Source organism: Thalassophryne amazonica, chromosome 9, assembly GCF_902500255.1.
Source record: "Thalassophryne amazonica chromosome 9, fThaAma1.1, whole genome shotgun sequence".
Taxonomy (NCBI): domain Eukaryota; kingdom Metazoa; phylum Chordata; class Actinopteri; order Batrachoidiformes; family Batrachoididae; genus Thalassophryne; species Thalassophryne amazonica.
In genome coordinates, this window is record NC_047111.1 from 25,990,005 (window position 1) to 26,002,492 (window position 12,488).

A 12,488-nucleotide genomic window follows, 5' to 3' on the forward strand; every position below is an offset into this window, starting at 1 on the left:
ACAGACTACCTTTTCCAAGACTTTGGCCAAGAAAGAGGTTTTAGATATTGGCCTAAAGTTCTTGAGCTCTGTAGAATCCAATCCAGCTTTCTTTAACTGTGGTTCCACAATGGCATGTTTAAAATAACAGGGAAACACACCACTTGACAAAGATATATTAAACATTTTAGCAATGTAGGGCCCGATGGAGTCAGATACATTCACAAACAGTTTAAACGGAAGAACATCCAAAATACCAGAGGATGGCTTCACTTTATTCATGATGGTTGAGATGTCCTCTACAGTAACAGGCTCAAATGAGGCCCAGCACTGAGTGGGAGGTTCCCAGTGCTGGGGACCATGGCATGGAGGCAGGTTGTCCTTTATAACTCTAACCTTATCAATAAAGAAATCCAGGAACTCCTCACAACTAGTTTTAGAGATAACAGGAGTGACGGCAGCAGGTGACACAAGAGAGCTGATTGTGTCAAAAAGCACTTTAGGATTTCTTTTATTGGAGGCAATCAGGCGATTAAAATAACTCGTCCTGGCCTCCTCTATCATCTTATTTAAGGAAGATATTAAGTCTCTTAAATGTAGCCTGTGAACCTCCAGTTTTGTTGACTTCCATAGGCATTCAATCTGGCGACATGTTCTCCTTAGAGTCATAATCCCATCATTTATCCAAGGGCAGAAACTTTCACGAGGAGCTTTATCAGCCTTGAGTGGTGCCACTTGATCCAAGATAGTGGCACAGTGGCTATTAAAGCTATTCATAAAACAATCAGTTTCAGTGAGATTATTAAAAAGTAAAGGGTTGAATTTATCACAGAAAAGCGTAGCTGTTATCTCTGTGATAATTCTCCTTTCTGCCTTAGTAGAAACAGGTCCAGGCTCAGATGGCACCATCAAATCAAAGAAAACACAACAATGATCACTCAGAAGAACATCCTCCACACATACATTGATAATTTCCAGGCCCAGTGCAAAAACCAGATCCAACGTGTGACCCTTGTTGTGAGTGGGACCTGACACATACTGTTTAAAATTAAAAGCCTCTGTCATAGTTATAAGCTCTCTTGCTGAAGTAGAAGAATCAACATCAATCTGGAAATTAAAATCACCCACCCAAGTGCACCCGCTGAATTTGTTTATAAAAAAACAAAGCTCTGGACAAACACATAACCTCAAAGTCAGAGTTTAGCATCACAAGACAACCACAATATTTACTTTTACTTCCATTTCTTCATGTCACAGTCTTAATTTGAATGTGTTTCTAATATACCGTGAATCCAGAAAGTATTCAAAGTGCTTCACTTTTTTTCACATTTTATGTTACAGCCTTATTCGAAAATGGAGTAAATTCATTTTTCCCTAAAAATTCTACTCACAACACCCCATAATTACATCATGAAAAACGTTTTTGGAATTTTTGAAAATTTATTAAAAATAAAAAAAAAAAACTAAGAAATTGTATGTACATAAGTATTCACACCCTTTGCTCAATACTTTGTTGATGCACCAATTACAGCCTCAAATCTTCTTGAATATGATGCCACAAGCTTGGTGCACCTATCTTTGGTCAGTTTTGCCCATTCCTCTTTGCAGCACCTCTCAAGCTCAAACAGGTTCGATGGGGAGTGTCAGTACACAGCCATTTTCAGATCTCTTCAGAGATTTTCAATGGAATTCAGGTCTGGGCTCTGGCTGGGCCACTCAAGGACATTCACAGAGTTGTCCAGGATGTCTCTGTACATTGCTGTATTAATCATTCCCTCAATCCTGACTAGTCTCCCAGTTCCTGCTGCTGAAAAACATCCCCACAGCATGATGCTGCCACCACCATGCTTTACTGTAGGGATGGTGTCTGGTTTCCTCCAAACATATCACCTGGCATTCACACCAAAGAGTTCAATCTTTCTCATCAGACCATAAAGTTTTTTTTAAATAAATCTGCAAAAAACAAACAAACAAACAAACAAACCCAAACATTTTTCACATTGTCATTATGGGGTATTGTGTAAAGAATATTGACGAACAAAAATGAATTTCATCCTTTTTGGAATGAGGCTGCAACACAAAAAAAATGTGGAAAAAAGTGCAGCACTGTGAATACTTTCTGGATGCACCGTAATTTATATTTGCATCCTACGTCACTTGTAAAGAACAAACCTGTTTGTTACTGATTCAGTGCTCACCGTTTACAATGACCTTGATCACTTTAAAGTCAATTTCTCCTCTGGCCATGACACGAGCCTCACAGGTGTACGACCCCTCATCTGTCTTTTTGATGCCGCGGATTTGCAGGTGGCCGTTCGTTAGAATCTTGAATCGTACTGAAACAAAGCAAGTAAACAGCAACATGTTATATACAGCATTCAAGATCATAAAGAAAAACTATAAAACATGCAAAAAACACATTTTAATTACCCAGGTGGCTCAAAATGTTTTAATAGTATTGTGTCCATGTAAAATGTTTTTGTCATGTTTTGCAGCTTTTATTTAAACAAAACTTGTATATTGTTAAAGGTGAGTCCCAGAGTTTCAGGGATGTGCTAATTTGAGGTGTGAGGTCACAACATGATGAGACACGGTGGCCAGTTCCATTCCTCACTGCCTTATACCCTTAACAACTGTTAGCCAGGTACCATTTTCACTGCTGGGTGGGCAGCAGGTGGGCATCTGATGCCAGCTTGAGCAAGCAAGGTGATCTTCTACACAGAAGGCCATGAAGAACATGAAAGTGACAAATCATACAGTCCCTTGACAGCCACTTGAGGATGGCTCCAAAAGTGAGTCACTCTCATTGTTTTCTCATGGGTTAAGAAGACTAATTTTGGAAGCAAAAAATGGTGGAACTGATATAATGCTACTGTGAGAGCAGAGCCAATCAGAGAGGACACATGCAACACATGTGGGAACTATAAATGAGCAGAGGAACAGCATCCACATTGACCAAGAAGCACCTGGTAGCTGAGAGCTCTAACATCAGTCGAAGGACGCTACTATCAAAACTGGAGACCCAGGGGTTGCAGCACAATGCTGAGGAGTTGCAGTATGGACATCAGGAGTAGTGTGAAGGAAATGGATGATACCCAAACACCTGCTATGACAGATCCAGGAGAAAGTATTTCCTTACCACTGTCATTTATGTGCTTGCTCGGGTGGGTAGTGAGGTTAGAACTTACCTATGTGAAATCCCAAAAATACATTCATACATACAGTTGATCACACATTGCTATTACAAAGACTTCTCAGAGTTGGACTTTCTCCACAATCTGTCAACTGGTTTGCTAACTATCTTTCACATAGGTCTCAGTGTGTACAATCAAATGGGCTCACTTCCAGTTGGCTAGAAATTACTAAGGCTGTTCCGCAGGGGTCGGTCCTCGGACCACTCCTCTTTATTTTATATATAAACAATGTTACAGACAATGTTTCTGGTGCTAAATTTCATTTTTACGCAGATGATACTGTCTAATACCCGTCCACGTCCACATTAGAAATGGCCCTATCCCAGCTGCAGACTGCTTTTAATATTGTCCAGTCCAATTTTAATGACTTAAAACTTGTTTTAAATGCAGCAAAAACCAAATGCATGTTGTTTTCAAACTCCAAATCTAAATCACAGAATCTGCCAGTAATCACCTCTTCTCACATTGAACAATTGTCTCAGTACAGATATCTTGGGATTTTAGTTGATGACAGTCTCTCTTTTACACCTCACATCCAGCAGCTGGCAAAGAGACTGAAATTGAAATTAGGTTTTTACTTTAGAATCAAGTCTTGTCTGTTGTTTGAGGCCAAAAAGAGATTGGTTGCATCTCCTTTGATGTCTGTGTTGGATTACGGTGACGTAATCTACATGAATGCTTCTGTTCAAAGCCTGCGTGTTTTAGATTCCGTTTATCATGGTGCCTTAAGGTTTGTCACCAACTTAAAATCTGTTACTCATCATTGTTTGTTGTATTCTTGTGTTGGTTGGTCAGATCTGTCTTCTCGAAGAAAAAGCCACTGGCATCTTTTAATTTACAAATGTATTTTAGGCTTGCTTCCCTCGTATCTCCAGGTTTTTATCAGCACAAAAGCCGCAGGTAGTTATAGTCTGCGCTCCCAGGATCTGCTGTTGCTGTCTATTCTGAAGGTCAGAACAGAACGGTGAAAGAAGGCTTTTTAATTCGCCGCGCCCTTCACCTGGAACAATTTATAAAATGACCTGAAACTTCAGGAGCTGGTCTCTTTAAATACTTTTAAAGCACTACTACATGACTTGGAGGCCGAAACATCAGTCTGTAGATGCTTGGATAGATGATCACATGATGCTTATTTTTAACATGTTTCATGAGTATCAATGTTTGTTTTAGCCTGTTTGTCTCTTTTGCTGCCTGTCTTGGCCAGGACTCTCTTGGAAAAGAGATTTTTAATCTCAGTGAGCTTTTCCTGGTTAAATAAAGGTTTTAATGAACTTATGTGCTTGCTCAGGTGGGTAGTGAGGTTAGAACTTACCCATGTGAAGGAAACTAAGGAAAGCCCAAAAATACATTCAACGACTAACAGTGGTATGGAAGGCCATCATGACAGGTCTGGGAAGTATAAGAGGATGTCCATAATGGAGGCCCCAGAAACTAAAATGAATGGTGCGCAGTTCTGGCTACTAGGCTGAAGAGATACACCACAAAAGCCGAGGCCAAGAGAATAAATGGCCTGTTTTCAATGACTCACCCTGGGTGCACTCCCAGCTAAAAGAGGAAAACAGTATAAGAACAGACCTGCCAAGAGCTGAAACTGAGCAATACCGGAAGAATATTTGGAAGAAGGAAGAATATTTGGAAGAAAGAGGCATCACACAACAATGCCATGGCTGAGGGACCTAAGAGCACACCACAACAATCTCCCTTAACAAGAACCAGTCAAAATCACAGTCAAAATCAAATCACAGTCAAAAGAACCAGTCAAAATCACAAAGACAACAACGTGTCTCAGGAATAAAGAGCCAGACAGCGCCAGGACCAGATACAAACTGCTAGCAACACTCCATGTGTGCATGGCATCACAAATAGATGGGCTACCAACATCAGGTGCTCACCTAGACTGGCTAACACAGAGCACAACAATCCTGATCATGAAAGATCCCCACAAGGATGCAATATACCTGCGTCTTCACAACATGCGAGCTCCTCTCGGGTATCATAGCAACTAACTTGAGTAGTTGAGTCAACACATGCGCAGCTCAGAAAGGCAATGGAAGCAATACCAGAGGGTCAAAGCACCAGCTACTGGTTGACCGAGCAGTACACCAGGACTTGAAAACCAGGCAGACCAACCTGAGCACAGCCTGGATCAACTACAGGAAGACCTAAGAGTCAATGCCCCACACATGGATACTGGAGGGCTTGGCACTATTCAAGGCTAAAAGTGCTCCGATAAACTTCCCCAATGGGAAACTCAATGGGAATATGGATGATATCACTGGAGGCCATCTCCAAGGCAATCACACAAGTCACCATCGAGTTCAGAATATACCAAGTTGAGGCACTGCAGTTGTTCTGTATAGGCCTCAAACCCCTAGACCAACTCATCACAAAGAGTGGTGGATGCAGATATCAATTCAGGAGTAACCATAAGCCACCTCCTGTGCATATGACATCCATCCATCCATCCATCCATCCATCCATCCATCCATCCATCCATCCATCCATCCATCCATCCATCCATCCATCCATCCATCCATCCATCCATCCATCCATCCATCCATCCATCCATCCATCCATCCATCCATCCATCCATCCATCCATCCATCCATCCATCCATCTATCTATCTATCTATCTATCTATCTATCTATCTATCTATCTATCTATCTATCTATCTATCTATCTATCTATCTATCTATCTATCTATCTATCTATCTATCTATCTGTGTGTGTATAAAATGTATCAAGTAAACATGGATAATTTGTGTGTTATTAGAGACTTTAAGCAGCAGCATCATGAAAACGTTGAGCTTCCAGCAAACATCACATCCAGACATTCCTATTTTCATATTATAACACTGTGCAAAAATGCTATAACTCTGTAGTGTCTTTCAATTAAGCAATTAGTGCCTCTAACACAAAAATAAGTGCGTCGCCCTTCATCATCTACAGTCTGCCATTTGTAAAAGAACACTGGAAACTAATTAGCTGATATTCAACAAGTTTTTTTCTTTTTCTCATTTTTTAAACTGCACAGTGGAGATCTATGAGTCAAACTGGTAGGCTGAAATTATTTTAATGAAGTAAATAGCCAATTTACTCATATGAGTTGAGTAAATTATTCAAATGCTGTGAATACACAGGATAAGGTGTGTCGGTTGACATACGTTAATCAAAAGTGCAAACAGTAAACACAAAGCCCATTTCCATCTCAATTTATTGCAAAGCTGTTGTTATTTCTCTGAGTTGCCACAGCAGATCCAGTACACATCTGCAGAGGGATTTGGCAGATGTTTTACACCGGATGCTCCTCCTGACATGTCACGTACAGGCAGAAACACACACACAGCACCTGATCTCCTGAAGTGGTCTGCCAGGCAAGTACTAATGAGGGCCAGCTCTGCTTCAGGTTTTGAGATCTGATTTGATCAGGTGCACACAGAGCAGCACGGCAGCATCAGCTGTATGTAGTATGAGTATCTGATTAAAATATGTTGAAGCATCAGAAGGTCTCTGAGATTAAATAATTTTTTTGCATGAATTACATTTAACTAATATAAAGTGAAACCAGTACATTCATTTTGGGGAAGATGTAGTATTTTGACTTTTTCGAATACAAATGGAGATGATTTCCTGACAATGCAGCACGATGTTTGTAAAATCACAAACTAAAGAGACATGGGAACATTTTAAACCCAAGTTCCTCTTTTCCATACAGCGATGCCTGTATGGAAAAGGCACTGCAGAGGATCTGATATGGATTCTGTTCACATTTTACACCAGATACACTTTGACACAGTTGTAGATGTACATGCAGACTGGAGTACAGATGGGCTTTGAGCTGAGCACCTTCTTCCTGTGAGGCAATACCCGTGTCACTGCACCACCTTATCAAAGTAATCTGTCTGATGACATTATTACATGTACAATTCATGCAATATACACATTTATTTTTGACATGTGGTCCTCCATCCACATTAAGTCACAGCCCTTCAGAGGACAGAATTTGGGCACATCTGATAACATTTTCTGTTTCTTTATCATTGAGAAATGTCTTTATATGTGCTGCCACCTTATGTTTATTGGAACAGCTACTGTACCATGCAGCATAAACATTTTTAGAAATTATTGCTGCTTTGCTTTTTAATTGATGGAATTAACTCTGATTTTTACTTTCGATATTTAAGTCCATTTAACACCAAAAATGATGACAATTAAATGCAGTTAACATCAGACACTGTACTTTTACTAATATAGTCAGTTTATTTATTTGGCACCATGGGTAAACATACTTTGTTTTTGTCTTTAATGTTAATTTCTTTTTTATTTCATGTCTCTTTTCTGGGTGGATTAACACGTTGGTGAATCTCCTAGGTTTTGGCCATAATTCAATGTTTCACATTCAAACTGTCTAGAAATACGTTTAAAACAATTTTATTTACACACCTCCAGAAATAAAGTCACAACATGACAGATTGCTGGGGCCAGGACCAGAAACGAATAAGTCAAACAAGAAAAATTGCAGCCTAAGATTCTTGTGAAAAATAACAATCAATATTGTTGTAATTTATAAGTAAATGTCTTATTTTGGCCAAAGCTGTGCCCCACCACAGTCTCCCCTGTGAACGCAGAAAAAGAGTGAAGCTGTTAGGTTTTTTTTCAACTTCTGTTTTCTTCCTTAATGAAACCACTGATCTCTCAGAACAGTTGACAGGTATCAGGGGAACTGCAGGCACAGCAGTTCCTTGAAACCAGCTTTTATTTTGAGTTGGGATGACGCATATTACAATTAAACAGCACCAATGTGATATTTCAGGTCATTTTTAATGCTGATTACAATTACTGTTTCTCCAAAAAAATAAAAATAAAATGAAGACATTCCTGGGACAGAGTCCAAGAAACAAGGTGACCTCAGCATAACAGTGTGGTGACTCCAGTGGTCACCAAGGGATGGTATTTTAAGGTTAAATTAAGTTCAGTCCACGGGTAAAAACCAAAGCCAGTGTGTTGCCTCATCCTCACACAGCAGGGGATTAACCCATAAAACATTCCTGAGGTAGACTCCTGTGTCAAACAACCTAATGCTGACTGCTCGATCTGACTCTTCAAATCACTCAATGGTTTTTCTATAAATATATTTAGGGAAGTATTTTTTTATGTGTACTCTGCATCATAGTAAAAAACAAAACAAAACAGTAAAATAAAAAAACATCTCCTGAAATGTTTCATCTGACTGGGACTCAGTCACCAATAGGGTTGGGTATCGAGAACCGGTTCTTTTCGAGTTTCGTTAAGAAATTATTAGATCCACTGATATCAATAGCCTTTTTGTTTAACGATTCCCAAAGGTTCCTCAGAGCGGCCATTGTTTTTTAGGTGTTTGTCGAGAAAATGATCATTCCTCTACATTGTTTTCAGACCCTGCAGCGGCTCTGTAATCAACCGTTTCTGCAGCGTGACACCACTTTGAAGCGTGAACCAATGAAGTAATGCTTCGATCCACTAGCTCGTTGGTTCTTTGATTCACTGCTCTTCAGAAATGGCATGCCCTATTCTTAACCCCTCTCAAAGCCATTAAAATATCTTGAGTCAGTTTTGTGTGGATTAAAGTCACTAACTGGGACTCATGTCTTATTGCAGTCAAGAAACGATTCTCGTTTCTTGACTGCTTTTGTAAAATATTCCATTTTTTATTTATAAAAACAGGCATTTTTACAAAGCCCTGGAAGTGTCATCGCAAAATGTTTTGCATGTGGAGAGAATGTGCGCTAATTTTATTAGTGCCGTGCACACGTTTTATGATGTGCGCACGTTTTATGATGTTGTAAAACGTGCACTCAATATTGTCTTGACCAGTGTTGCCACAGTTACTTTGAAAAAGTAATCCAATTACTGATTACTGATTACTCCTTGAAAGAGTAACTTAGTTACTTTACTGATTACTCAATTGTAAAAGTAACTAAGTTAGATTACTAGTTACTTTTTTAGTTACTTTCCCCAGCTGCAGACAACAAAACACGTCAACATGACAATGATACCTGTTTTGCCAAAACTCACTTTATAGTCACCCTTTCTTGACTTCAATGAAAATAAATACTTGTTTTATAAAAAGTAAAATAAAGACCTCTTTCTTGACCTCATATTTAACTGTTGACAGCACTGTAACAGTAAAACTTGCAATTTCAAACCTACATTGTTTATAAATGTAACTATTAAATTCTAACATTTTTCTAACATTTAAATGATCTCTAAACATTTTACTTGTCGAAATTATTATTATTTTAAGCAATATTAGTAGTTGTAGTAAAACAGCTTCAAAACTGGACCTTGGGGGGGGGGCACATCCTTGCCCCATGCCCCAATTCCATCTGGATTCACCCCTGCTTTGGCGTTTGAGCACAAAGAATGGATAACATTTATTTATGCAGAAAACAGGACCAGATTTACAGGTAAGAAAGTTTTATTGCGTTTTCACATTATGTGGTCCTTAGAAAGAGTTTAGGTGCATTTGAGTGGAAAATAGTGTTAGTTGTTGACGCGTCGCGGAGGATCAGCTGTTTTTAACGAGACGATACGGAGCGGCTCAGCTCAGAATTCTAAATAAAGGAGGGAAAAAAGTATAAAAATGTCTTTGTAAAGCTCAGTGCAGGTGTGCTGATCACCGCGCTTTAAGAGGTGAGGACGAGTCGAGCAGCTGCAAAAAACCGTGGACGAAAAGCTCACAGCTCGCTTAAAGTGGGCAGTTCAGTCGAACCCCGACCCCCTGCCCACGGACCAAGTTTAATGCTGCTATCGACCCACAGTGAAAAATAATAGTAACGCACAGTGACATGGAGAAGTAACTTTAATCTGATTACTGATTTGGAAAGATTAACGCGTTAGATTACTCGTTACTAAAAAAAGTGGTCAGATTAGAGTAACGCGTTACTGGCATCACTGGTCTTGACACATAAATGCTGGTTTAACTGTGCGAGTTTTGGCCCTTTTTCAGATGATTTTTCATTCGTGTGAGAATTTTTTGGACCAAGTTTCAGGTTAATCGCGCGTCCTGCATCGTGTAGTGTACATGGAGTAACAAGCTGCGTTTAACATCTCCTGACCACCTCCTGATCGCCAATCATATGGTCAGATGAAAATCAAACCTGTTTGATATTATTCTGGTCAGCCGTCATGAGGGTATCCTGCTGCTGAAGAGCAACAAGCATCCAACCACTCACACTGTGCATGTGCAAACACCACAGAGCTGTCTTGTAATGTTTTTTTGTTGTTTTGTTTTGTTTTTAAACTTTGATGTCTCCCATCGAGAGGTTTTGTAAATTAAGTTTTTAAAAAAAAGCGTTTTGCTTCTGGATACACAAGTTCGACGTGTGGTTTTTGAACATACAATGTGTGTGAGAACATAAATCAGGTGCTCTGAACGTTTACACCGTGTGGTTCTGTTGTACAGTTTGAACTGAAACCGAGTACAGTGATTAAAAATATCATACAGCGTCTGCTCAGCTTCAGGACGAATACTGCCATGAACTGCCATGAACACTACTGGACAGTAGATGGCAGTAGAGGCCTTGAAAAGGTGCCAAAACAAAATTGCAGATAATCCGTGTCTGCTACATTTAAGATGCGTGGAATTTAACAAACGCAAACACAATAACAATGTCTATAAACCCAGAGAATATATTCACGAGAGTTTTAGGCCCTAGAGTTTAATGCTATTGTCCATAGAGCCTGAACAGAGTGTCTGAAATGCATTTGTCCTGTCGTGAATGTACTGAGATTACCCTATCCTACCCATAATGCACTGCTGGGCACAGCATGTGCTCACTAAAACCTTAAAAATTTGCATATTACTTTAAAACTAAAAAATATATCTGATATTTTCACTTTATAAAACTTCAGACAGTAATTTGAAATAACTTGTCAAAAATTAGTTTGATTAAAATTTGAACAATAAGTTAAAAATGTATGCCTCTGGATGACTTGAGTGATACTGCCAGCGTATCAATATGGTGTTAAAGGAAATTATTTTTTTTTTTTGTGACCAGTTCTCCTTTGCCTGCAGAGGATAGAGTGGTTTCTCCTGGAAGCAGCTCTCTTCTGTTTGCAGAGGATGGAACTATACATCTGTTAGGAAACTTTTAACAGGTAGGTGCTCAACTGATTTTAAATGTTAAAAATGTTTGCTGCTGTTCAGCTTTGTTTACTACGTTATCGGTCTAAAAGTTATCAGACAAAAATTTATAGGAAAATAATTAGTCAAATAATGGTTTTTAAAGTTATTTATAAAGATAATCCGATAATGAAAACATTATCTTCGATAATTATCTGTTATCGGATTATCGGAACTGTGCCCACCACTGTATATATACAGTGAGGAAAATAAGTATTTGAACACCCTGCGGTTTTGCAAGTTCTCCCACTTAGAAATCATGGAGGGGCCTGAAATTTTCATCTTAGGTGCATGTCCACTGTGAGAGACATAATCTTAAAAAAAAAAAAAATATCCGGAAATCACAATGTATGATTTTTTTAATAATTTATTTGTACGTTACTGCTGCAAAAAAGTATTTGAACACCTGTGAAAACCAATCTTAATATTTGATACAGTAGCCTTTGTTTGCAATTACAGAGGTCAAACGTTTCCTGTAGTTTTTCACCAGGTTTGCACACATTGCAACAGAGATTTTGATCCACTCCTCAATACAGATCTTCTCTAGATCTTTCAGGTTTGGAGTTTCAGGTCCCTCCAAAGATTTTCTATTGAGTTCAGGTCTGGGGACTGGCCAGGTCACTCCAGGACCTTGAAATGCTTCTTCTTCTGGAAGACCCAGCCATGACCCATCTTCAATGCTCATACTGAGGGAAGGAGGTTGTTTGCCAAAATCTCGCAATACATGACCCCATCCATCCTCCCTTCAATACGGTGCAGTCGTCCTGTCCCCTTTGCTGAAGAGCACCCACAGAGTATGATGTTTCCACCCCCATGCTTCACGGTTGGGATGGTTTTCTTGGGGTTGTTCTCATCCTCTAAACATGGTAAGTGGAGTTGATTCCAAAAAGCTCTATTCTGGTCTCATCTGACCACATGACCTTCTCCCATGCCTCCTCTGGATCATCCAGATGGTCACTGGTGAACTTCAAATGGGCCTGGACATGTGCTGGCTTGAGCAGGGGGACCTTGCTGCCCTGCAGGATTTTAAACCATGACAGCATCATGTGTTACTAATGTAATCTTTGTGACTGTGGTCCCAGCTCTCTTCAGGTCATTGACCAGGTCCTCCTGTGTAGTTCTGAGCTTTCTCAGAATCATCCTTACCCCA

General features: G+C 39.5%; 1 protein-coding gene across 1 annotated transcript in view; it reads right to left on the bottom strand.

Annotated features, from left to right (window-relative positions):
• The window catches only part of ncam1a (neural cell adhesion molecule 1a), a 947,827-nt gene that overhangs the window by 287,718 nt on the left and 647,621 nt on the right, over window positions 1-12,488 (bottom strand). The window contains 1 exon segment of the mRNA XM_034177824.1: window positions 2,178-2,315. Coding sequence (XP_034033715.1) covers window positions 2,178-2,315 — 138 coding nt within the window.